The sequence below is a fragment of the Macaca thibetana genome, chromosome 14, assembly GCF_024542745.1.
Source record: "Macaca thibetana thibetana isolate TM-01 chromosome 14, ASM2454274v1, whole genome shotgun sequence".
Taxonomy (NCBI): domain Eukaryota; kingdom Metazoa; phylum Chordata; class Mammalia; order Primates; family Cercopithecidae; genus Macaca; species Macaca thibetana.
The window spans coordinates 80,359,341-80,386,097 of record NC_065591.1 but is presented as its reverse complement, the minus strand read 5'-3'; the positions used below and the strand labels follow the sequence as shown (position 1 = coordinate 80,386,097).

The 26,757-nt window shown below is 34.8% G+C and overlaps 1 protein-coding gene across 4 annotated transcripts in view; it reads left to right on the top strand.

The window, feature by feature from the left end:
- Positions 1-26,757, top strand: part of GRM5 (glutamate metabotropic receptor 5) — a 573,672-nt gene that overhangs the window by 417,709 nt on the left and 129,206 nt on the right. For all 4 annotated transcript variants that reach the window (XM_050755524.1, XM_050755521.1, XM_050755522.1 and 1 more), the window contains exon 4: positions 7,876-8,111. In XM_050755524.1, coding sequence (XP_050611481.1) covers positions 7,876-8,111 — 236 coding nt within the window. The remainder of the gene's footprint in view (positions 1-7,875; positions 8,112-26,757) is intronic.

Sequence of the window (26,757 nt, the reverse complement as noted above, 5' to 3'; positions counted from 1 at the left end):
GTATTTGGTATGTACTGAGCATTACAATAAGCATTAAGGATACACAGATGTGCAAAGTATAAAATTTATAGTCTACTTTGGGGGAGCAAAAATAAATGTAGCTATCTTTAATACAATGACAATTGCAAAACTGAAAGCATCATGTTACCTCTATGAGAGCAGAAATCTTGCCTTCCTTGTTCACCACTATATCCACACATTTAGAATATTAGTTACACAATACTTGTTCAGTGAATAAAGCAATGACTGTCACTGTATTTTAGAAGCAGAGCAGAAGGAACCATTAAGCCCAGAGGAGCTTTTTGATAAGTTGCATTCCAGCTAAATCTGTCTGCTTGATGAATTACATTTTATCAAATCAGAAAACGTGAGGAGTTAAAAGAATGGCACTCTGTGCAGAAGGAATAGCATACTCAAAGGCTTAGGAGTGTGAAACTATAACATATCTAGGGAATAAGAATCAATGTTCTATGTCTCCGATGAACAGGATATGTGAGGTTTGTCTCAGCAGTACCAGTTTCATCATGATAAGCATAACTAATGATTTCAGTGGGCAAGAATAACTGTGTGGGCCTAGCATGCCCCACACATAGTTACATTTCCTGACACAAGTTTAATGACCACTAACTTCTAGGAATATTCATTCAGATTCCAACATTTTTAGACTGGTATTGCTCCTTTGGGTACAGAATGTACTTAGGTTGTTTGCCTATGGCAGGTAGCACCATGGGATGCCTTCCTAAAATCTCCATGGAGTTGTAGTGTTAATAAATAACCATGTTGCCATTTGAGAGTTCAACTAGTAAAATCTATACCTATTGTATATAATTAGTCTTCCATATAAATAAATCAAGAAATTATAAATGTAAGAATTCTGGAAATATCCAGAATACTAATTGAGGTGATCAGAGAATAATCTTAGGGAGGCAAGACAGAAATGTAATTTTCAGTAAATAATTCAGTGACTGGAAATCTAATGATTTCTACTGTTTATGGAAAGATTGCATAAAAAGGAAAGGGAATGTTTAATTTGAAGGATACATGAGAAAAACGCAATGGACTGGAAGCTGGCAATGCCCATTCAGGCAGGTCATGCCTAATGGACTGTTTACTCCTTGAGGGCATGGCCTGGAACCTACCAGTGTCTGGCACAGAGGAGGCATTCAAATGTTTAGTGAATTAATAAACTGAAATGAGTAAAACATTGAGACTGTTATTAAAGGATCATTTAATGCAATTTTTAGTGCTACGTGTATTTTTCTGTTTTCCGTAGCAATAACTTATAACATATATTGATAGGAAATGAAGAAAGAAAGAAAAAATTGTATTGTCTGCATTTTATGGATTTAGATTTCATTAACGGAGATAGATTTTTAAATTATTTAGCGTTGCTGCCCTAACATTCCATAATCCTTAGACTTTTTTCTTCATAATTGTCTAAGATTTATTTTTACATATTCCTGTTAGCATATAGAACTCAAGAGCTTTCACACTCTAGCAAAAATAGATTGTGATATTAAGCCTATTGGTTGTTAAATCCTACCATAAATATTTTATAACTATTGGTCTGCTTTATATTTCATAAATTTAATATAATGAATGATAGAAATAATTAGAAAGTTAAAATACTTTTAGTATAAGCATATAATGGTATAAGGTATAAATCTTTACAGATGTATAATTACCATTGTTTCTCATATTTTTGAGTGCCAACAGCTATTGCACTGCATGCAAAAACATACATACAATAAAAAAGAGTAGGTTAATATCATACTGGAACCACAGGTAAGAACATTGTTAACTTGCATTTTTAACATGCAAACCAGTTGCATATGGAGATAATATGTAGAAATCCAGGAGAAACAGAAATGTGAGAGATCATATAAAGATAAATCTGAACATCACAGATCCCAACTCATATTCATTTTCTTCCTTTTTCACACAAAACCTGTTCTCTTCACATACTGTCCAGCCTAGGACATGGAGCTACATGCAATGTTGTTATTCTCCTCCCACAAACCATTAAAATACTCCTTTACCTTCTATGCCCCACAAGTTCAGAGGTTCTACCTTAAGATTCCTTATAAATAGGGCTCTTCATTCTTACTGCCACTCCCTTAATTCAATTCTCCATTGGCTTCATTGACCATTGCAATATATTTTCTAACTTGATTCCCTAACCTTCATCTCCAACAGCTCTGATCTGTCATGTAAGCTTTTAGCAGAGTTCATATACTTCTCATCATGTCTTTGTATCATTTCCCACTTTAAAAGCCATCACTGGCTCCCCATTACCTGCATGACAAAGTTGGAAATCTTTAGGATGGCACAAAAGAAGATTCACAACTGATTCTCTTCAGCTCACCCTCTCATTACTTCTCTGACCTGTGCACCCTACATAGCTGCAATGCTCCGTATTCACTATTCCTTGATTAACAATTTTTTTTCAATATATAGAAAACAATATTTCAAAATGCTGGTATTGCTCTATTGTCCACACTTTTCAAATTTAGTTCAAATCTTATCTCCCTAAGAAGTGTTGGTCAATTATTTATTGATCTGCTCTCCCACTGCATTTAGTACATGCCCATAATAATCATTTATATGTGGTCACTTATTTATGTCTGTCCTTTCTCATCTCTCCACTAGACTTGTGAACTGCTGGAGCATAGTCTCTAAAACCTATTTAACGCATGTTTCTTCTCAGTTTCAATACAATTTCAACACATAGTTGAAATTGTCAGTTGCATTTTCTTCAAAATACTCACTGCTCCTCTCCATAGGAAAAACCGTTGATGCCTGTCCCATTCAGGTCAGGTTTAGCCATGTGATTTGTTCAGTCAGTGAAACGTGAGCAGAAATAACATGTGCCACTTTTAAGCAGAATCTTAAGAACCATTGTATGATTCCCCTATCATATCTGTTTTTCCTTCTACAACAGCAGTCCCCAACGTTTTTGGCACCAGGGACTGGTTTCATGGATGAAACTGTTCCATCTTATAAGGAGCGCACAACCTAGCTCACTCACGTGTACAGTTCGCTATAGGATTCACCATCCTATGATAATCTAATGCCTCTGCATTAGATCTAACAGGCGACAGAGCTCAGGAGGTAATGCTCACTCACCCAGGGCTCACCTCCTACTGTGCAGCCAGGTTCCTAACAGGCCACGGACAGGTACTGGTCTGAAACCTGGGGTTTGGGGACTCCTGCTCTACAAGATTTGTATGTCCCAGAAACACACTATTCTTTTAGACTTGAAATTCAAAATGAAGATGACATAGAACAGAGTTATAGGCCATCTGCAGCGAATATAAAGGCTGAAATAAACCTCTGTTCTATACCAGTGATATACTGGGACTATTGATTGTGACAAAATAATTTAGTCTAAGATGGGTAGATATCTAATAAATGTTGAAGAAAAGAAGGACAGTTATAGAGACCTAGGAAAAAAAATAGCAGGGTAATTCAAGAGTCAATTTTGTTTTAAACAAGAACTGTCTGTTGAAAATGAAGAAAAATTAAGCTTTCATGAGTTTCTCATTATGAGAAATCATAGGAATTAGGGTTGAAAGGAGAAAGGGGAAGAGTAGATTGTAGAGAAAGAGAGTATATTTTTGGTAATGCAATCTTGGGAAAAAAGTGAAAGTAAATTCTTGCTAGGTTAGCATGCCCTTAAGATGTCTGCAGGGAATATTTAAAGGATCTAAGTATCTGCTAGTGAGGTGTTTTGAGAATCCAGTACATATGTACAAAGAATCCTCCTTTAGTTAAGCCAAGCTAAGTAAGTTAAGAATGCTTTTTCTATTTTAAATGTTCAAGTTATTCTGCTTCCATAGCCAAAGGCTACAAACCTGACTAAAAAAAAATCCAGATTAAGATTATATATAATTACAGCCAATTTTTATTATTCACAGTAATGTTCTATAAACATGCAGCAAACAGTAAATTAGTGAATAATGACCATTACTCCTAGAGGAAATACAAGCTTAGGTTGCTGTGAGTCTTTAGTCACAACATGTTCATCAACTAGTCAAAACATAACCTTGCTTTATGTGTGTTCTTATTTAAAGACACCTTATTTAATATATATTGTTGACTCACTAACATTGAACTTGCAGTAACAGCACTTTATTCATGCAGCTTTTTTAACATATGTATTGTCTATATACAGTTCTCCCTAGTCCCTTGATATTTGCAGAGCATTGGTTCCAGGACACTTCCTCCCCTTACCGCACTAATACCAAAATCTAAAGATGCTCAGGTCTCTTGTATCAGGTAGCTTAGTTTTTACTTGTAACCTGTACACATCCTCCCTTATACTTTAAATCACCTCTAGATTAATTATTATCCCTAATATAACATACATATTATATAAATAGTCATTGTACTGTCTTGTTTTTTATTTGTATTTTTTTATTATTCCAAATATTTTCAATTAATTATTGATGAAATCCGTGAATATGGAACCCACAGTTATGAAGGGTTGACTGTATTTTCTATGTATATTACAGCCATCTTATGTTTAGAAACACTAGATAACACATCAGGCTTTATTCTTGGAGGCCAAGTTAAACAGTAAAGTCACCAATACATAATACAAACCTGCAAAAGATGGCACTAAATAGATGCTGAAAAGGACATTTGTTTGTAGTATGAGAACTGAAACAAGAAAGCAGAGAGTCACCCTTTTCAACCTCAGATGGGGACGTGCACTTCAGTAGTCTCAAATGTGTGCCACTCTCTGCATGCCCATGAAAGGCTGCAAAAATGTCACCAATATTGATTCTGGTATTGCAAATAAACTTTAGCAAGCAGTTAAATTTGTAAATACAGAATCTGTAAATAATGATGACCAACTGTATATTCAAACAACTGGAAAGAAAAGAATAAAATGGATTATGAGGAGTTGGACAAAATGCCCACCAGTGAGAAGAGGGAGAAATTGAATGGGTGGACAAATAATAAATCTAGTAAAGTGACTTAAATGTGGTAGATTTTTAGTAAATGTTAGTTTCCTTCCCTATCTTTATCCCTCTGTTTTCTCTTGCTTTGGTAAAATACATGTCACCCAAAGAATTAAAGCAGTACTAGAATATTGAAGGTCCAATCTATCAAAGTAATAGAAAGCTTTAGGTGGTAGAAAGGTTTTTTCTTTGCATTTCATTTTACTGCTCAATTTATTGCATCATACTTAGAGATGCCCTATCATCTTAATGCAAATCTTAAAGATATATTTATATAAAAATGTTAATATTTAATAAGCTAAAGTCAATACACCACCCTCTAATTTAGCCAGTGTTAAACTGTTTTTTGGGGGATCAACATAGCAGATATTATCCAAAAATTTTAAATAGCATGACCCTGTTTTGTCACATAGATATTGGGATTTTCTGTTTCTATACTATCTCCTTTATGATTTATATTTTACTGTTAATTGGCAACATCTGAAACAAAAATTATTTTAAACTCACAACTCTAACTTGGAAGACTAATAATAAAACATCATAGTTTTCTAAATTATTAAACTTACAGAAAAGATAAATACCTCAAAAAAAAAAAAGAGAAAGTACATGATGAGAAATGAGTAAACTATCACTCTCATCCTGACAGTTTTCTTTTATGGAAATATCACCTGCAAAAAAGTTTATCAAGACAAACTTTTTACAATCCCTGTTAAATTCAATGAATGAACTGTGAAGGGTAAATTGGAGGCATTATAATCTTACATTTCTTATGTAATATTCATAATCATAGTGTTACATAAGAGCGAGCTAATGTTAACAAAAGGAGCAATTTAAATTCCCACTTCCTTGGAGAATGGGGCTCTGCTTGACAAACAGCTTCCTGTCCCATTTGCAACACGCCCATGCAGCTCCTTGAGTGCCAATGAGACCCACACTCTCATCTCAGTGATATAATAAACCCTCCAAAACAGAGGAGAAAATGAGGCAAACAAGCCCACTTCATTTCAACTTGTCAGCTTTAAATAAAATCTTCTGGAGCTGAAAATGGGAAACTTGAGGGAAGATAATGTGTGAAGTAACCAAATTCAACACTGGGACAAAACATACTACATTACTATTTTTTTTTCTTGATCTGCCACAAAAGTTTTTGAAATTTCACTATAGGTAATTTTTAATGAAATATCTTTTTGCCAAGGAGGACTTAGAGAAAAAAAAGTGTTCTTTTTGTTTGTTTTTTCCCTTCTCTCCACCCACTGATGCCCTAGCTAATATCTCAAGTCACCTCAAGCCCTTATGATATCTTAATGAGTAATATATGACCTTTGGAATAACTCACAATTATCAATATTTATATTAAAGTTGGTATAGCAGAGCATACTGGAAAAAGTACATGCTTTCTGTATAATTTAAATTAATTACTTACATAATACTTTCTTGGCACTGATTTTTTATGCAAAATATTGGACCACGCTTTCTGCATAGTAAAAAAAAAATGTTAAGGGCAAAAATGCAATGAAAGGAAAGTAAAAATAAATTAACATTCTGTTAAATGGAAATATTTGAATATCACTGAGGTAAGCAGTGATTGGTAGTGTAAATCTCTTCCCACGTCCTCTCCCTAGTACCCTCTGCCCCTACCCCCAGCTCACCTCCTAACACTTTTTCCTGCTTTGCATTTAGGAGGCTCTAGTCTGTTCTTCCCCTTAGATCTCTCTATATTCCTTCTCTTCTCTCCTTGAGATTACTCGTGATTTAGTCAAATTGTCCCTTTCCTCATACTTCTTTAATGAGCACTTGCACTTCTTCCAGGGAAAGATAGTACCACTGGATTCCAGCAGACATACAGCACAAACTGTGTATATCCGATCAGTGGCAGTGAAGAAGGACAAGTCAGTTTCCTTCTTCCTTAGATGCCCTAGGGTGTATCCAAATTTTATACAAACATCTTTTCATGCCTTTTGTTTTTATTTCCAATACTATATTTCATGTATTTTCCAAATCATTGTAGAAGACTTTTTTCTTATTCTGTTATACTTTCCTCTAGCATTATAATACGACCCTGAGATTTCAAATCCTTTTATCTTAAAATTCCTAAATAACTTTGAGTGATCAGTGCATAGAATGATAGTTATGTTGAGGAGTATGATCCCTTCACCACTTTTGATGGCACACTGTTCAGAAGTTCTTTTGGGCACTCTAATATAAAATGTGATTTCAGATGTACATTTTTCATGTATTTTAGAAATTCCATAGGAAAGAGTGTATGGACTATGCACTACAAAGATTTCAGTTTGAGGCTTGGCAAATCAACATATAATAGAGTAACCATAATCAGCAAACGGTTTTTTAAACCTATTATTCACTTGTAAAATTCAAACAAAAATGTTGTCTCACAGGATGATTAATATTAGACATGTTGGATTATATTTTTGATTCTTATTTTATTATCATTATAATTACTATTATAAAGCCAAAGAAAATAATGTATTCAAAGTTAATTTGACCTGGCTATTAAATGTCAATTAAAAATGTGAATGATGATATTATGCAGCTTCCATGTGTATACTATATGTTGCAACCAGTAAAATTCTGCCAGAATCTTCAGGTTATTCTCTGCAGTTTAAGGTAAGTGAAGTTAGTTCCTTTTAGCACTCTTAGACTCAAAGTTTCCATGGTAGGTAAGTGAAGTTAGTTCCTTTTAGCACTCTTAGACCCAAAGTTTCCATGGTGTTATTGCACTTTTTATTCTAACAAGCTGCTATATCTATAATCACCTCGGTGTAATATTGGACCATCATGTGGCCTAAGGTATCCATTTAATGACTAATCTCGTCAAAAGGAAAGCAAATTGATTCATTTGCTTAGGAGGTATCTGTTCTAAGCTGAGGGGTTTTTTATTTCCCCACAGTGATGGCTGGGCTGACAGGTATGATGTGACAGATGGATATCAGCGAGAAGCTGTTGGTGGCATCACAATCAAGCTCCAGTCTCCCGATGTCAAGTGGTTTGATGATTATTATCTGAAGCTCCGGCCAGAAACAAACCATCGAAACCCTTGGTTTCAAGAATTTTGGCAGCATCGTTTTCAGTGCCGACTGGAAGGGTTTCCACAGGAGAACAGCAAATACAACAAGACTTGCGATAGTAAGCAGATTTATTGTTTCATTTAAAATGCACAAGGCTAAGGCTCCAATTTAAGTAAACCATGTCATGGGGATAGTGGCTGTACTTTGTTAGAGGGGAGGACTCTTACATAAGTAGAGTGGATATTACCACTTACGGTGACAAACGGGTTTTAGTCTCATTAGGAAAAACGTATCAGAGCAAGTATTTAGTGATATTTTATGTGATTAGATCATTTGTATTTGTATCATTCAAAAAATTGAATGTATTTCCATAAGGCATTGTGCTAAAAAGATCACATGAACTCCAGAATGGAACTATTTCTGACATCCTTGAATACAGTGACTAGATTCTGCTCATTTCTTTTATCCAGAGTAGTTAGCACAGTGGAAGCAGATAGTAACGGTTTCATATATGTACAAAGAATGAATAAATGAGTGTTGAAGGACAGATTGAGTTACTACTTCCATCAAAAACCATAAAATAGTACCATGGATTTGCTATATATAATTGTGATGTTTCAAGAAACATAACCTAAGTAGAGCCATTCATTCAAACATTCAACAAATACTTAATAAGAGACTAAGAATGGACCAAATTTTGCTTTAGTTGTCAGGATATCAAGATGGAGAAAGCTAGTTCCTGCCCTCAAATGTTTACTGTCTTGGAAGGGAGATAGTAATGCCAACAAAAATTGCAATTGAACATTATAAATGATAAGATAACTAAGGGTTTAACGTAAGGGTGTGGGTTAATATTATTTGTAACATGTCCAAAAAGAATCTCGATTCTAATAACCAGGTAGAGCCAGCATATACTACATCTATCTATATCTATACCTATATCTATATCTATATCATCTATCTATCAAACATCTGTGCCTGCAAAGGTTAACGTTTGTAAAACTTGATAAAGGATTTTTTTTTGGAACTGACTTATCCTACATTGTGTAAGAAGAAACCTGTATGCATTTGCATAGGAGGAAAATGCAAATTGAACATGAAACATGTTCAGATTTTTGAATGATATAAATAGTAATAAATTATCTAAAATCTTACTAGAGTAAATACTTGCTCTGATATGTTTTTGTTAGTTGGTGGTATACATGTCTTTATCCATGGTGCTGGAACACCAGAATTCAGTGAGGGAGTGGGCTTGAAATCCTGGTCCATTACCCAATTCTAGTCCACAGAGAGGTTGTGACATACCAGTAACAAAGTGATAAAAACAGAAACAATGTAGTGAGTTATTCATAAAGCTTTCTCCCTCTGAGGTCATGTTCATCCTATGTTTCTGGTATCAGTTTGTTCTTTTGGGAAATCATGGAGATAGCCAATGGTGGCTTGTGATTGTTTTTAAATGTAATTGCTTCATAAAACAAGAACCCAGCAATCCCATATCAGTTCCTATTTGGGTAGAAGGGGAAGGGAGGAATGCTGGAGTGTGGGATAATACACTGGTCAATGAAATCCAGAAATCATTGCAACAGCGTGAGAATATGTTTGCTTCTCTCCCACTTCAGATCCTTCTTACTCTGCCCCAAATCCTCAAATGCTTACTCATTTCCTTTGTTTTCATTTTTTATGGCAAAATATGTGAGAAACAAAAGCATTGCCACTTATGGCTCATAATTTCAAATTTGTAGCTAATTTCATATTTCAACAGTTCTATCTAGTTTCTGAAGAAAGCAGATTTCTTTCCTCTCTTGAGGGAGCATATGTCCTTCTACGGTCTATTCTATGTTTGTGTACTTATTACTATGTGTAGCTTCATTGGAGGAGTTCTGTAAGGTAAGGAGTAGCTATGATCTAATCTTTAGTTCTTCTTTGGTAGGAATTAGTGACAACGCTAACCAGTATATTTAAGGGAATTTTTCCAGTTGACCTGCACCCTCTTTCTTTATTAATTTCTTCTTTTCCCACTGTTTTTTTTTTTTTAATCTGAAATGCCTCCTCTTGAAAATAGTCATTTGTTTCTCTGACTCTTTATTTGCTTGAAGTTCTGCTTAAATATAGTCTTGAAAACTTTGATTTCCATGAAAATATCATTTCTATGGAAACCATTCTGTAAAATCCTCCCTTGACCTTGCTGCTGTAGCTCTCTGTCTCTCATGTGAGCACCTTGGTGTGATCTCTCTGCTCAGAATCTGTTCTTTACTGCAGTCATAGAAAGCACCACTTAGTCCTCCCACTTGGAATCTCATCTGACAACAGATGTCATTTGGTACATAGGCATGGACACTTTATATGTACTACCTCTGTTATTCTTCTTAATGAGGGATGTATAACATTATCCTCATTTTAAAGATGACATGGCATGATTTAGAGAGACAAAATAAGTTCCTCCAGTCATATAACTATTAAGAATTGGAATTTAAAATTGAACTCAGATTTGTCTAGAGTTTAGCCAATAGACTAAACAAATTAAATATAACAGATTGAAAATAACCATCAAATCTGCATTATATAATAGTCAATATATAGATCAAAGATACAAGGAAAAATAATTCTTAGAATTATATATGTCTTACTATGAAATGCAATAAAAGATACTCAAATATTCACTACCCGCTACTTTTGACCCTAGTTTCTTATGTAATCCAATGTCAATTGAACATTTCCTTCCTACCATGTATGAGAGTTTAAGTTGTTCCACACCCTTGTTAATATCTTTTTTCTTTTGTGTTTTTGACAATCTGTGAGTATGTAGTTCTATCATATGGTGATTTCAATTGACTTTTTCTTGATGTATTTCAAAGTTAAGCTCCTTTTCATATGTTTTTGGAAAGTTGGTATCCTCTTTTGTGTCTGTTCAAGACTTTTGAACATTTATTTGAGTTTATTATCTTTTTAATATCTATTGTAAGAATTCCTCATATAGTATGGATATGAGTCCTGTGTCAGCTATATGTATTGTAAAATTGCCAAAACGGAAGTTTGGCTTTTTTTATTACCTTACTATATCTCTCATTTACTACTTGTTTTCTTTTTGTCCAATTTATTATTTAGTTCTTTATTCCTCCATCTTTTCTGCTTTGTTTTGTATTAATCAATAATGTTTGTTATTCTCTTTCTCTTGACATTTTTCTTTCATCTCTTTGTATAAGTTATTTGTAGTTTTCAATAGAAATTACCAAATGAGTCCTTAGTTTAATACAGAATATTCTAAGTTGGTTCTTACCACATTCAAGAAGCTTGAAAATATTTAAATCTATATACCCCTTCAGAATTTTTTTTGCAATTGCCATATAGTTTACTTTTACATGTACTCTATATACCACAGGACTCTGTTATGACTATAGTCATAGATGATCAATAGTTTTATATTTATTGAGGCAATTGTTCTTCATCCCTTCTTGTACTTCCATGCTTCCATCTATAATTCTTTCAGGCCAAGGAAATTCCTTTGGTATTTCTTGTATATGCAGATTTACTGCCAGGAAGTTGTATTAGCATATATTTTTCTTAGAACATTTGTATTTCACCTTTTATTTTTAAAAACTATTTTCACTGAGTGTAGCATTTTATATTGGCAGGTTTTCTTTTGTTCGCTTGTTCTTATGTTTTTCTTTAAAAATGTCATTTCATTTTCTTCCAGATTTTGTGATTTCATAGAGAAGTTAGCCATCATTCTTAATGTGCTTCCCCTGGTGGCAATATAGCAAATAAAATTCAAGAATTTTTAAATTACATATATATAATATATATGTAATATGTTATATATGTAATACATTATATATTATATAATATATAATATAATATATATTAATTATATAATTGTATATAATATATAATAAAATATATAAATAAAATATGTATTAAAATATATAACATATATAAAATATATATTATATTATTTTTATTATATTATATATATTTTATATTTTAATGACATGATGAACTTTGGTGTAATTTTCTTTGTATATTTACTTTCTTAGGGTTTCCAGAGCTCCTTAAGCCTATAGAATAAAGAATTGCATCAGATTAAAAATTTCCCCTTAAACATTCCCTCTGCTGTATTTCTCTCTCCACTCCTACTACCCAATTACACCTCTGTTAAGTCATTTGACCATGTCACACATATAACTTATTCTCTGTATAGTCTTTTCTTTTTTCTATGATTCAGAAAGAAAATTTGGCCTATATCTTGAGGAAAAGACCAACTAAAGTATGAGGAGTCTCCATTCCTCAAGTGAGCTTTTCTTGCAAATATTACAAAACAATGAGAGATTTAAATCTCCCTCTTGAAAATCTTCAGCCTCTCATGTAGCCCCCAGAATCAGCAAGTGAATCATGGGAGAAAATGGTTACCATGCTTTTAGGGCTCCTGGAATTTATAAAGTGTCATTTTAATAACCAAAAGCATTACTGGTTCTTCTTTTTTTAAGGAGTGTCTTATACTGGGTTGAATTACCACTTGCTACCCCTTCCTCAATTCATGTCTTTTGCCAGAACCTCAAAGTATGATCTTCTTTTAGAAATAGGCTCATTGCAAGTATAACTAATAAGGATGAAGTCATACTGTAGTAGGGTACGTCCCTAATTCAGTATGATAGATGTCTTTATAAAAAGAGGGGAAGAGACATAGAGACAGAGAGAAACACAAGGAGGACACCATGGGATGACACAGGCAGAGACTGGATTGATGCGGGAGTAAGCCAGGGAATATCAAAGATTGATGGTCATCACCAGAAGTTAGGAAGAATTCTACCCAGAGTCTCAGAGGGAGTATGTCATTGCTGATACCTGATTTCAGACTTCTAGCCTCTAGAACTGGGAGAAAATAAATTTCTACTGTGTTAAGCCACCCAATTTGTGGTTTATTGTAATGGCAACCTTAGAAAATTAACATTCCTTCATTTAAACCAAGGAGAGATCCTCAAACTGAATTCTGCAGTCAGAACCTGCAAGTATCCTAGGCAACAAAGGAAGCTGATGACACCCTGCTTCTTTGCTGCTCTCCTCTTTGTGTTATTTCATTTTGTCTTTATTGCTTCTATATATCTTCAGTGCCTGTAAGATTTTTGACTTTTGCATTTCTTTCACCTTTTCAAGTATGCAATAAAGGAATTTTCATTTGTTTCCTTCTCCATCCTACTGAACACCAGTTCTTCCTCTACTCTTTATTCTTAGTTATTGCTACTCTTGAAATCCTAATGCTGTTATATAAATAAAGCCCGTCACTTATAACGTCTAAAGTGTTTGTAGCCTTGTGAATTTTTGTTTTCCTTCTGAGCATTTAAAAACTTAAATCAAAATATTACTATGGCCCTTAAATATTTTAACTACATGGTATTGAGTCCAGAAATATATACTATTAACAATGAGCCTGATTTCAGTATGTCTTATTTAAATTGCACAATTATGAAAATCTTAAATTATAAATTGAATTTAATAATAAATTAAAAGTAAGAAGTATTAAGAGTATAATTTTTCTCTAATTATATATTGAACAGTAATAAAGTAAGCTACAAAGAATTAAGTTAAAACTGTTTCTTAATAACTATGCTATTCCATTTTTTAAGGATGATTTCCTTTATAGACATACTGTTACTTGCTTACATTCATTGTCTTTTCTGTAACTTCTCCCTGTCATCTCCAGTAGTTTCCAGAAGTGTCACTTAAGACAACAGACATTCTCACCTAAATTTCCTAAAAGCATCTCAAACTTAAACATCTAAAATTAATTTCATTATAACTTCTATAACCACCACCTCAAACTTTAGGTTCCTCCTTTTTATAGCCCCAGTTGAAGTACATGATATACTCATCCATGCTGTATCTCAAGGTGCAGGAGTGAGTAGTCCTCACTGTTTCCATCTGCACAGCCAACCAGTGACAGAAAAGTGTTTGTTCTACTGTTTCACCATTTTATACTTCTGTTCCCTCCTTTTCATTGTTACCTGAATTCATGTCTCTGTACTACTGTATTCAGTATAATTTTATTATCCCTCACCTTAAATATTAAAATACCCCTATCTAATGTTTTTGATAACACCTTTTCCCTTATTCATTTGATGCTAAAAATTAGTTTCAAAGATCTTCACCTAAAAAGCAAATCTCATCAATGTTACTCCCATTCTTCAAGATTGTCCTTGGTTCTCCAATGTCAACAAAAGGAAGCCAAACTCTGCCTCAGTCAAAATTCTTCAAATTGGTCATTTATATTCTTTATGCCTCATCTTCTATTTCTTAAACCCATGAAATCTGTGTTCCAGCCATTTCACAATTGTGATCTTTCATTTTAGAACTGCATGCCCAGTTAAGCTCCTGTGCTTCTGTACATGCTAAATCTTGCTCAATGAAAAGTCCACTTCAAGACATTTATCAGTTCCAATGAATTTACATTCTCATGGTTTCTAATCACTCCAGTTTTCTGTTCTTACTTTAACTTTAATTTTTTCATTTTCACCTCATTTACCTTTTGTCTTCTTTTTGCTACAAGGGAACCCAGACACTGAGCACAGATATACTTCCCTGTTTTTTGTTCCCCCAAGTAATTACTCACACAACCATCTATATGTGTACCAAACTACTATTAATAAAATGAAGATTAAATGAATGGGTTCTAGAGCAATGTAAAAGTACATTGGCAATGAGGTTTCTCTGGGTTGTAGCAATGTCACTTATTCATTCAGTGGTGGTTATCAGGGTGTGTTTATCTTAATAATTCATGTACCATTGTGGTTTTTGAACTTCTCTACATTAATGGTTTACTGTAGTGTTTAGCTTAACAACCACTGCCCCATAAAAGTGACCAAAATAAATTTCTTTCCGTGTAACGTTTCCCCATAGTGCTCTCCTGTACACACTCCCACTCCCCTACAAGCTTTTTGCCACCATGGTGCTTAATTCTCTCCCTTATTTTTCTCTGTAATCTTTCCCTTATCTCTTAGCATTTCTACACATCAACACAAGTTTCTCTCCACTTCATGTGTAGAGCTATTTAGCTGTTTCTTTGTTTCCTTGTATTCTTCAAAAATTCTACCCTTGGACAGAGATGCTCACCTTTTGAACCCAAAACTGCTTTGGGATAAAGTTAATTTGCCACACAGAAAGTAATTTACTGCAGAAAGAAAAATGATACCATCCACAGAGGCTGAAGTAACTACAGTCAATAGAAGTTTTTCTTGCTGTATTACATCAACAAATAAGTAGAATTTATCATTTTGTTAGACCAGCATGCAAACATTTTATATTCATCTTTCTCTGTTAAATTATAAATGTCTCAAGGAGAGGAGCTATCTTTATCATCTCTGTTTTCCAAACCCTTATCACAATGCCTTGAATATGAGGCAAGCATTTTATAAACGTTGTTAGATAAATGCTACTTTATTTCTCATAGTGTTAAAAAGCTAGAGGACCTAGGACCACAGTCCCTAATTTGTGGGCTGCAGGGACTGTGTGCAAAGTGTGGGTCACTGTAGATACTTTGCCTGGGTCTAAAATCCTCATATAACTGAGCATTGTTCATGGACTGAAGTATGCCTTGCATATTCTTGTGTGTATGTACAAGCTGTTGCAGTTACAAAATTATAAATTAAGAATTACTGAAATCATAGTTTTTTATGGCCATTATATGTTCACTAAATTAAAGGTACTAAAAGTACAAATAATAGTTGTAGAATGTGCACAAGTTTTTTCACATTCAAAGGGTTTTTTATATTCAAAAAGGTTGGTTTCACTATCTTAGAAGTGTTTCTTCTCTTAAAGTAAGTCTCAATCTAGAGTTGTCTACAATCTCTCTGATGAATATGTCTCACTAGTTTTTGAAGTGGGTTAGTTAGAGGATATTTCCTTATGCATCAGAATGTTATCTTCTGCCATCTTTTATGCCCTTTGAAATGTTCATTAATGGCTTAGCCAAAGCTCAGAACACTTGAGCATCTCTCAAACTGAAAATATGACTGGGGAAAATAAAAAAGTCTACTGAAAGAAAATAAGTGCTTGGGAGAGAGTAGCTAGAATACAGGAATAGTACTTTAAGAGCCAAATAAAATTAAACAACTGCTACAGCTAACACCAGATTTGAGATTCCTCATCCTTGCACCACATTAACGTTTTCAAGATTGTATTTGGAGAGAGCAGTAATCTAGCGTGAGAAAAGGATTCCGTGGTTACATTTTTGGGGATTATCCCCTATTCATATTTTAGAGATTCAATGTATATCAACATGTTGGAAAATGATAACATTTATTATAAATTATAAATTCTTCACAGCAGAGTTTGTCACAAAGGAAATTATATTAAATATATATAATATCACAACAGTGATATACATACATATACATACACACACAAACACACACACCTAAATATAAAAATGTTGTTAGATAAAGGCTACCTTATCTCTCATAGTGTTAAAAAGCTAGAGAACCTAGGACCGCAGTCCCCAATTTGTGGGCTGCAGGCACACACACACATTAGATCTATATAGTTATATATATAGTTATATATATTATGTTACAAACAATATATATTATATATAATATACAATATATAATGTACATATATAATAATATATATATAATACGTGTGTGTGTGTGTTTGTGTTTATTTGTCCACAGTTTCTGGCTCACAATCCCCAGAGCCCTTGTTATAGACTTTTGTTATTATATTAGGGCCTTCTAGGCCTCAGAAGCAGGCCTCAGAGTTAGACCTCAAAACTAAAAATATACTCTAATCTTCCGTTGTCTTTCTAGCTTGGAGCAAGTCATAAAGAAATTATCTGACCTACTTCATCTTATTGTAGATCATAAGATCTTCTTTTCAAAAGGGATCGTATTCCATATCCTAGAGGAAGGAATGCCACACAGAAAAGCTGATATAGTTTAGATATTTGTTCCTGCTCAAACATCATCTTTAATTGTAATCCCCAGTGTTGGATGTGGTCTGATGAGAAGTGATTAAATTGTGGGGGATGTGTTCTCATGAACAGTTTAGCACCATCCCCTTGATGCTGTTCTTGCAATAGTGAGTGAGTTCTCACCAGATCTAGTTGTTGTAAAGCGTGGCACCTTACCTCTACCCTACTCTATCTTTTTCTCCTGCTCTGGCCATAAGATATGCCTGCTCTCACTCTGCCTTCTGCCATGAGTAAAAGCTTCCTGAGACCTCCCCAGCAGCAGGTGCCAGTGCTATGCTTCCTGCACAGATTGCAGAACCATGAGCCAATTAAACATTTTTTTCTTATAAAGTACCCAGTCTTAGGTATTTCTTTATAGCAATGTAAAAATGACCTAACACAGGAAATTGGTTATCAAGGAGTGGGACATTGCTATAAAGATAACTTAAAATGCGGAAGTACATTTGGAACTTGGTAATGAGCAGAGGTCAAAAGAGTTTGGGGGTCTCAGAAAAAGACAGGAAGATAAGGGAAAGTTTAGAACTTCTTAGAGACTAGTTAAATGTCAGTGACCAAAATGATGATAGTGATATGGACAGTGAAATTCAGGCTGATAAAGTCTTAGGTGGAAATTAGGAACTTACTGGGAACTCGTGAAAAAGTCATCCTTGTCATGCCTTAGCAAAGAGCTTGGCTTATTTTATTCATGCCCTAGAGATCTGTGGAAGTTTGAACTAAAGAGTGATGATTTATAGTATCTTGCTGAGGAAATTTCTAAGCAGCCAAGTGTTCAAGACGTAGCTTTACTGCTTCTATCGGTCTCTGCTCAGATGTGAGAGCAAATAAATGACCTAAAATTGGAACTTATATTTAAAAAAGAAGAGCATAAACTTTGGAAAAAATTGCAGTCTGACTATGTTGCAGAGAAAGAGATCTTTTTCAGGTGGTAAATTGAAGCAGGCTGTGAAACAACCACTTGCTAGAGATATTTACCTAACTAAAAGGGAACCAAGTGCTACCCAAGATAATGGGGGGAAGGCCTTTTAGGCATTTCAGAGGCTCTTGTGGCAGCCGCTTCCAATGCAGGCCCAGAGGCCTAGGATGGAAGAATGCATTTGTGTGCCTAGTCCAGGACCCTGCTGCCCTGTGCAGCCTCAAAACATTATTACCCACATTCAGGCCACTCAAACTCTAGCTGTGGCTCAAAGGAGAACACGTACATCTCGGGCTGCCACTTTGGAAATGGAAGTCATAAGCCTTGCTAGCTTCCACATGGTGTTAAGCCTGCTGGCACGCAGACTACAAGAGTGAAGAATGCCTGACAGCCTCTACCTAGATTTCAGAAGCTATATGAGACAAACCGGGTGCCAAAGCAGAAGGCGGGTGCAGGGTTGGAGCCCCAACAGAGAACCACTACCGGGGCAGAGTGGAGAGGAAATGTGGGATAGGAGACCCCACAAAGAGTCCCCACCAGGGAACTGCCTAGTGCAACTGTGAGAAGGGGGCCACCATCATCCAGACCCCAGAATGGTAGATCCACTGGCAACTTGCACCTTTCATTTGGAAAAGTCACAGGCACTCAGCTCCAACCCGTGAGAGTAGCCACATGGATTGCACCTTGCAAAGTCACAGGCGCAGAGTTGCCCAAGGCTGGGGAAGCCCACCCCTTGCACCCACATGCCCTGGAAGTGGGACATGGAGGCAAGGAAGATTATTTTAGAGCTTTAAGATTTAATAACTCCCCTACTGGGTTTCAAACTTGAATGGGTCCTGTAGCCCCTTTCTTTTGGCTAATTTCTCCCTTTTGGAATGGGAATGTTTACCCAATGCCTAAACCCCCATTGTATCTTGGGAGTAAATAACTTGATTTTACAGGTTTATAGGTGTAAGTGACTTGCCTTGTCTGAGATGAGATACTGGACTTGGGACTGTTGATTGAGTTGATGCAGGAATTAGTTAATACTTTGGGGGACTGTTGAGAAGAAGTGATTGTGTTTTACAATGTGAGAATAAGAGATTTGAGGGGCCAGGGGCAGAATAATATATTTTGGTAGTATGTCCTCTCTAAATCTCATGTCAAATTATAATCCCTAGTGTTGGAGGTGGGGCTTGGTGGTAGGTGATCAGATTTTCTAATGAATGATTTAGCACCATTCCCTCCGTGCTGTTCTCATGACAGTGAGTGAGTTCTCACAGCATCTAGTTGTTGTAAAGTGTGGCACTTGTCCCACCCTCCACTCTCTCTCTTGCTCTTGCTCTGGCGTGTGATGTGCCTGATCCTGCCTCACCTTCCACCATGAGTAAAAGTTTCCTGAGGCCTCCCCAGAAGCACATGTTTGTACTATACTTCCTGTACAGCATGCAGAACTGTGAGTCAATTAAACTTCTTTTCTTTCTTACTAAGTTCCCAGTCTCAAGTATTCCTTTATAGCAATGCAAGAACCCCCAACACAGAAGCCAAGAATCTACACTTTTTGTCTAATCATATTTTTACAGTATTGTCAGTCATGCCCAATTAATGGCATCTCTGTAAATTACAAAGAGAGAGGGTTCAGATAGACTCCCAATAACTGAACTAATGGGGGTTCCTGAGGATGATGCACCCAGGGAGAGCATGGAAGCTCCACACCCCTTCCCCTATACCTCACTGTATACATCTCTTCATGTGTATCTTTGTAATATCTTTTATAATAAACTGGTAAATGTAAGTTTCTATGAGTTTTGTGAGCCACTCTAGCAAATCAACTGAACCCAACGAGAGGTCATGTGAACTTTACCTTCAAGCCAGTTGGTCACAATTTCTGGAGGCCCAGACTTATTACTGGTGGGAAGAGGGAGGGTGGTCTTGTGAGGTTAATGGAGGCTACTCCATTAACCTATGGGATCTGATGCCATCTCCAGGTAGATAGTATCAGAATTTCATTGGAGGACACTCATCTGGTGTTTGCTGCAGAACTAATTGCTTGCTTACTCATGGAGAAAACTCCACACGTGGTCACAGAAGTCTTCTGTGATGATTGTTGTTAAGTGAGAGAACAGGAAAAGTACAGTTTGAGTTTTTACTCTCAGAACTCTGAACTCACATTATTATTTAACACTGATTAGCACCATACTTTAGGAAAGACTGTACTAGAACAATAATAACAGACATTGAAGAAAAATATTGATCACATGATACTAGTGCATGTAGTAAAATATCCCGATCAGAAGCCCATTTGTGTCTTCATATCAGACAAAATTAATTAGAATTTCATGTGACATTATTGGCTTAATATCCATTCTTGAATTATTTATATTTTGATATGTTTCATTGCCAAAAAAATAAAAGTTTGTCCATGCTGGAGTCAGCATTAAGGAAATAGAATATAAAGCCATATCAAAGCCCCAGATATGAAAGTTCTGAGAGAAATAATTTTACATATTTCTTATTTAAATTCCAGAGTTTAAGAAATGATTGTAATTATCCACTCAAGTAAGTGTTTAGTGCAGGCAGTTTTCAATGATGAATATCCACTGTCAAAAAATACTCAATGAGATCCCAGAAGCAAGTCCTTAATTTAGAAAGACCAATTTTCTACAAACTCCTAAGGCACTAGAACTTGAACCCAAGGTATGTTAAAGATACGTAAGACATACCAAATTGAGACCTGATAAGCTTGTTGAAAAATACAAAAAAATTAGCTGGGCAGGGTGGCACGCACCTGTAGTCCCAGCTACTCAGGAGGCTGAGGCAGGAGAATGGCGTGAACCCGGCAGGTGGAGCTTGCAGTGAGCAGAGATCGCACCACTGCACTCCAGCCTGGGCAACAGTGCGAGATTCCATCTCAAAAAAAAAAAAAAAAAAAAAAAACCTTCAAGATTATCATGAGGCTTAAATATGATTATGTATGGGAAAATGGCTGCTTCTTTTGAAGATGAAGTAATAAAAATGGAATTTACTCTCCTGCTTGAAATAACAATAGCAGCAAAACCAGACAAAATTCAAAAAACAAGTTTGCAAGACACTGGACCTCAAACAATGAAGACAATTATTCTCAAGAGACAAGAAATAGAAGATGTGACCCTTCTGATGTGAGAAAATGGAATTGAGTTCAGAGAGATCAACGAAGCTAGAGTTGGTAGAGCACAGAAACAGAGAGGAGAGAACTGTGTGAAGAGAGAATGCTGGAGATGTGTAGAGGCTCCCTCCTGAGCATTCAGCTTAGTATTGATCAAACATGCATGACCCGGGAAAGAACCACTTAAAACAGAACACTGTTCCCAGCAATCATATGGTAAAGGAGTCAGACTGGAAAAAACATGTAGTTCAGATACCTCAAACAATATTTTAAGGACATATTCTAGCATTAAATATTAGGAAAAAATGAACGAACCAATGGCCACAGCTTCCACCTCAAGAAATTTGTAAAAGAAAAGCAAATTAACCACAAAGTAAATAGATAAAAGGAAATAATAGATCAGAGTGAAAATCAGTGAAACTGGAGACAGAAACACAACAGAGAAAATTCAATAAAAGTAAAGCCTGTTTCTTTTAAATGATCAATCAAATCAAAAAACCAAATTGGTCAGACAATAAATAGGACTGTCAATATCGTGAACAAAGGCCTATTAATTTATAGATTCATTGCATCCCCATCAGCTACCATGAGTTTCTCAAAAAAAGAAAAGAGAATACAAATTACTAATATCAGGAATGGGTGAGGCAACATCACTACAGGTTTTATAGATATGAAAAAGAAAATAAAGAAATACTATGAACAACTTTATGACTTAATTTAGCTAAAATGAAAAAAATTCCTTGAAATTAACATTCTACCAATGTTCACTGGAGGATAAAGAGAAAACATGAATGATCCTATATTTGTTAAATTGAATTTATAGTTTAAAATTTTCCCACAAAGAAAACTCTAGCCCCAGATTGGTTTCACTGGTGAACTGCTGTCAAACATTTAAGGAAGAACAGATATCAATTCTATATAAACTCTACTAGAAAAGTAAAGAAATAGAAATACTTCCTCATTCAATCAATGAAGATAGAATTACTGATACCAAAACCAGACCAAAATATCCCATGGAAAACCAAAGAAACAAACAAAAAAATATACACCAATATACCTCATATAGACCTCATGAACATTGATGTAAATATATTAAACAAATGATCAATCAAATCAAAAAACCAAATTGGTCAGAAAAAAAGAAAAGAGAATACAAATTACTAATATCAGGAATGGGTTGAGGGCAATTTTTTAAATCAAATCTAATAATACGTTTAAAAAGTATAACATATTATGACCAAGTAGTGTTTATCTTGAAATGTAAGTTTGGCTTAATATTCAAAAATTGATCCATGCAATTTATTATATTAACATATAACATTTTAATGAGAAAACCTATTATAATAATTTTTGATGAAATGATTCACAAACTAAAAATAGACAGAAACTCTTTTTTTTTTTTTTTTTTTTTTTTTGAGACAGCGTCTCGCTCTGTTGCCCAGGCTGTAGTGCAGTGGCACAATCTCAGCTCTCTGCAACCTCGCCTCCCAAGTTCAATCAATTATCCTGCCTCAGCCTCCGAGTATCTGGGATTACAGGGGCATACCACCACACCCAGATAATTTTTATATTTTTAGTAGAGACAGTGTTTTACCATGTTGGCCAGGCTGGTCTCGAACTCCTGACCTCAAGTGATCCACCCACCTTGGCCTCCCAAAGGGCTGGGATTACAAGCATGAGCCAGTGTGCCTGGCAGAAACTTTTTCAATCTACTAAAAATATTTTTCCCTATGGTCAGGCAAGGAAGTTGGCTTTCAACTCTATAGGTTCTAGTCAGTGAAATAAGTCAAGAAAAAAATAAATGATATCCAGATTTTAAAGAATGAAGTAAAACTCTATTAATAGATGACATAATTGTCTTTCTAGAAAAGCAATGGTGTTTACAAACTAAGTTCTAGTGAGTTTATTACATTTTTGTAATAGAAGATATGAATTATACAAAAATGAATTGTATTTCTATATAATAGTAGTAAACAATTAGAAATTAAAATTTTAATACATTAGTATCATTTACTGGACATCCACATGTGGAAAAATAAAATTGGACCCTTACTTCACACCATATACGAAAATCAACTCAACATGAATTAAAGGCTTAAAAATAAGACCTAGAAACATAAAACTACTGGAAGAAAACACACGGGAAAATCTTCTTGATAGTGGCCTGGACAATGATTTTTTGGGGGCATTATGACCCCAAATGCATAGCAACAAAAACAAAAACAGACAAGGAATTTAATCAAACTACAAAGCTTCTGCAAAGCAAAGGAAACAATCAACAGAGTGAAAAGACAACCTAAAGAATGGAAGAAAATATTTGCAACCATGTATCTGATAAACTTCAAAACATAAAATAAATGCAAACAACTCAATAGCAAAATTAAAACATACACACATAAATCTAAAATCAGGACTAAGGATTTGAATACACGTTTCTCAAAAGAAGATATACAAATGTCCAACGGATATATGAAAGGTGCTTAACACTGCTAATCATTAGAGAAATGTAAATCAAAACCACAATGAGATATCATCTCACATCTATTAGAATGGCTACTATCAAAAAGATGAAAGAAACGACATGTTAGCAAGGATGTAGAGAAAAGGGGACCCTGTATACTGTTGGTAGAAATGTAAATTGGCACAACCATTATGGAAAGCAGGATGGAAGTTCCTAAAAATATTAAAAATAAAACTACCTTATGATACAGCAATCCTATTTCTGGATATATATCCAAAGGAAATGAAACTGGTATATCAAAGAGGTATCTGTACCCAACATTCATCACAGCATTAGTTGCAATAGCCAAGAGGTGGAAATAATCTAAATGCCAAAAGATAAGCTTTTTAACAAATGCTACTGAAAAATTTGTATATCCACATGTCCTTCCTCCCCACCAAAATTCAGTCTATTCCTTGCAACGTAGAGTCCTGTGCTACATAACGATTCAGTAAATGATGGTCCACATATACAACAATGTTCTCATAATATTATAATGGCACTGAAAAATTATTGTTGCCTAGTGATGTCATGGTGCAGCACATTACTCATGTGTGGTGATGCTGATGTAAATAAACCCAGTGCACTGCCAGTTGCATGAAAGTATGGCACATACAATTATGAATACAACATAATTTTTAAAATAATAATGTTTATGTATTTACTATGCTATATTTTTATCATTACTTGGGAGTGTACTCTTTCTACTTACAGGAAATAAAAAGTTAACTGTAAAACATCCTCAGGCAAGTCCTTCAGGAGGTGTTCCAGAAAGTATTGTTATCATAGGAGATAACAGCTCCATGTGTTATTGCCCCTGAAGACCGTCCAGTAGGATGAGATGCAGAGGTGGCAGACAGTGATATTGATGATACTGACCCTGTGCACGCCTAGGCTAATGTGTGTATGTATCTTAGTTTTTTAAAAAAACATTTAAAAAATAATAGGAAAAGATTATGTAATAAGAATATAAAGAAGAAAACATTTTGTGCATTTATACAATGTTTTAAGCTATGTGTTATTACAAAAGAGTTGAATAGTTAAAAATAAAGTAAAAGTTTATAAAGTAAATGTTACAGTAAACTACGGTTAATTTGAAGAAAAATAGTATTTTTTATAAATTTAGTGTAGCCTAAGGATATATTGTTTATAAAGTCATAGTGGCATGCAGTAATGTCCTAGTCCATCACATGCCCTCACCACTCACTCACTGACTTGCCCAGAACAACTCCCAGTCCTGCAAGCTCTATTCATGGTAAGTATCCTGTAGAAGTATACCATTTTAAAACTTTTTGTGTCATACTTCTACTGAACTTTGTCTATATTTAGATATACAAACACTTAAACTTTTGTATAATTGCCCACAGCATTTGGTACAGTAAAATGCTGTACAGGTTTGTAGCTTAGGAGAAACCAACTATATCATATATTCTATGTGTGTAGTAGGTTGTGCATAACCACCCTCTAAGATGTTCAAACAGTGATGAAATTGCCTAACTGCACCTTTCTCAGAATATATTCTTGTCATTAAGTGATGTATGAATGTATATAAAAATTAACTAAAAATCAATTTTAGCTAGTTATGGTGGTTCGTGCTTGTAATCTCAGCACTTTGGAAGGCCAAACCAGGAGAATCATTATAGGCCAGGAGTTCAAGACCAGACTAAGCAACAAAGCGAAACTCCCCCCTGCCTCTTTACAAAAAATAATTTAAAAAATTTAGTCAGGTAATCGGTTACAGTAGTGCCTGCCTGTAGTCCCAGCTACTCGGGAGGCTAAGGCAGGATTGCTTGAGCCCAGGAGTTCAGCACTGTAGTAAGCTATGATTGCACCACTGTACTCCACCCTGAGTAACAGAGCAAGAACCCATCTCAAAAAATGAAAATTATAGATATAAATGTGCAACCTAAAACTATAAAATATCTATAAGAAAGCATGAAAAACCATCCATGACCTTATGTTAGAAAAAGTTTCTTATATGTTACAGCAAAACACAACGAGTAGAAGAAAAAATGACTGTGTTGGACTTCATCAAAATTAAAAATTAAAAACACTTGCTCTTTAAAAGACTTTAAAGAGTGGAAGAATTTGTATATAATTTACCTATATTTGGGATAAATGAGAAATTCTTTAAAAATAATAACAATGCAGTTTTTAAAATGAGCAAAATGAAAAGCCATTTCTTTTATTTTTAATTTTTGTAGTTTATGTGTTTATAGGATACATGACCCAGTAAGTGTATAGTGGTATCTTATTGTGGTATAAATGTTCACTTTCCTAATGATTAGTGATATTGAGCATCTCCTATATCTATCTGCCACCCATACATCTTCTTTGATGAACTGACTATTCAAAATATGCTTGCTCAAAATATTGATGAACAGTTATTTCATCAAAGAAGATATAAGGATTGCAGATAAGTACAGGAGAAGATGCTCAATATGATTAATCATTAGGAAAACAAAAATTTATACCACAATAAGATATCATTATGTACTTAATAGTATGGATAAAATTATAAAGCCTGGTCATATCAACTGTTGGGAAGAATGTGGAGGAACACATATGCTCGTGTACTGCTGGTGAGAATATAAAATGCTGTAACCATTTCAGAAAATAGTTTGACAGTTTCTTAAAAAGTTAAACATATAGCCACCATTTGGTGCAGCCATTCTACTCCTATATATTTAAGGAATAGTGCTCAAAACGATGTTATTTGTAATAGCTCAAACTCCAAAAAACCTAAATATTCACCAACAGGTTAAAGAATATACAAACTGTGATATATTCATATAATGGAATATTAATTCTCAACATAAAGGAATGACTAATTAATACACCCAACAACACAGTAAAAATCAAAGTAATTATGAGTCCAAGTAGCCAGAAAAGCCAAAGCAGGAGGATCACTTGAGGCCAGGAGCTCGAGATCAAACTGGGTAACATAGGGAGACCCCGTCTCCACAAAAAAATAGAAACATTGGCCAGGTGTGATGGCACATACCTGTAGTCCTAGCTGCTTGGGGATCTGAGGCAGCAGGATCACTTAAGCCTACAGTGAGCTAGGATTGCACCACTGCACTCCAGCCAAGATGAAGGAGTTAGATCCCATCAAAAAAAAAAAAAAAAAAAAAAAAAAAAAAAAAAAAAGTACATACTGTGGGATTCAATCTCTATGAAACTTTAGAAAATGCAAAGTAATCTAGAGTGACAGAAAGCAAATCAATGGTTGCCTAGGGATGGGAACAGGGAGTGATGGATTACA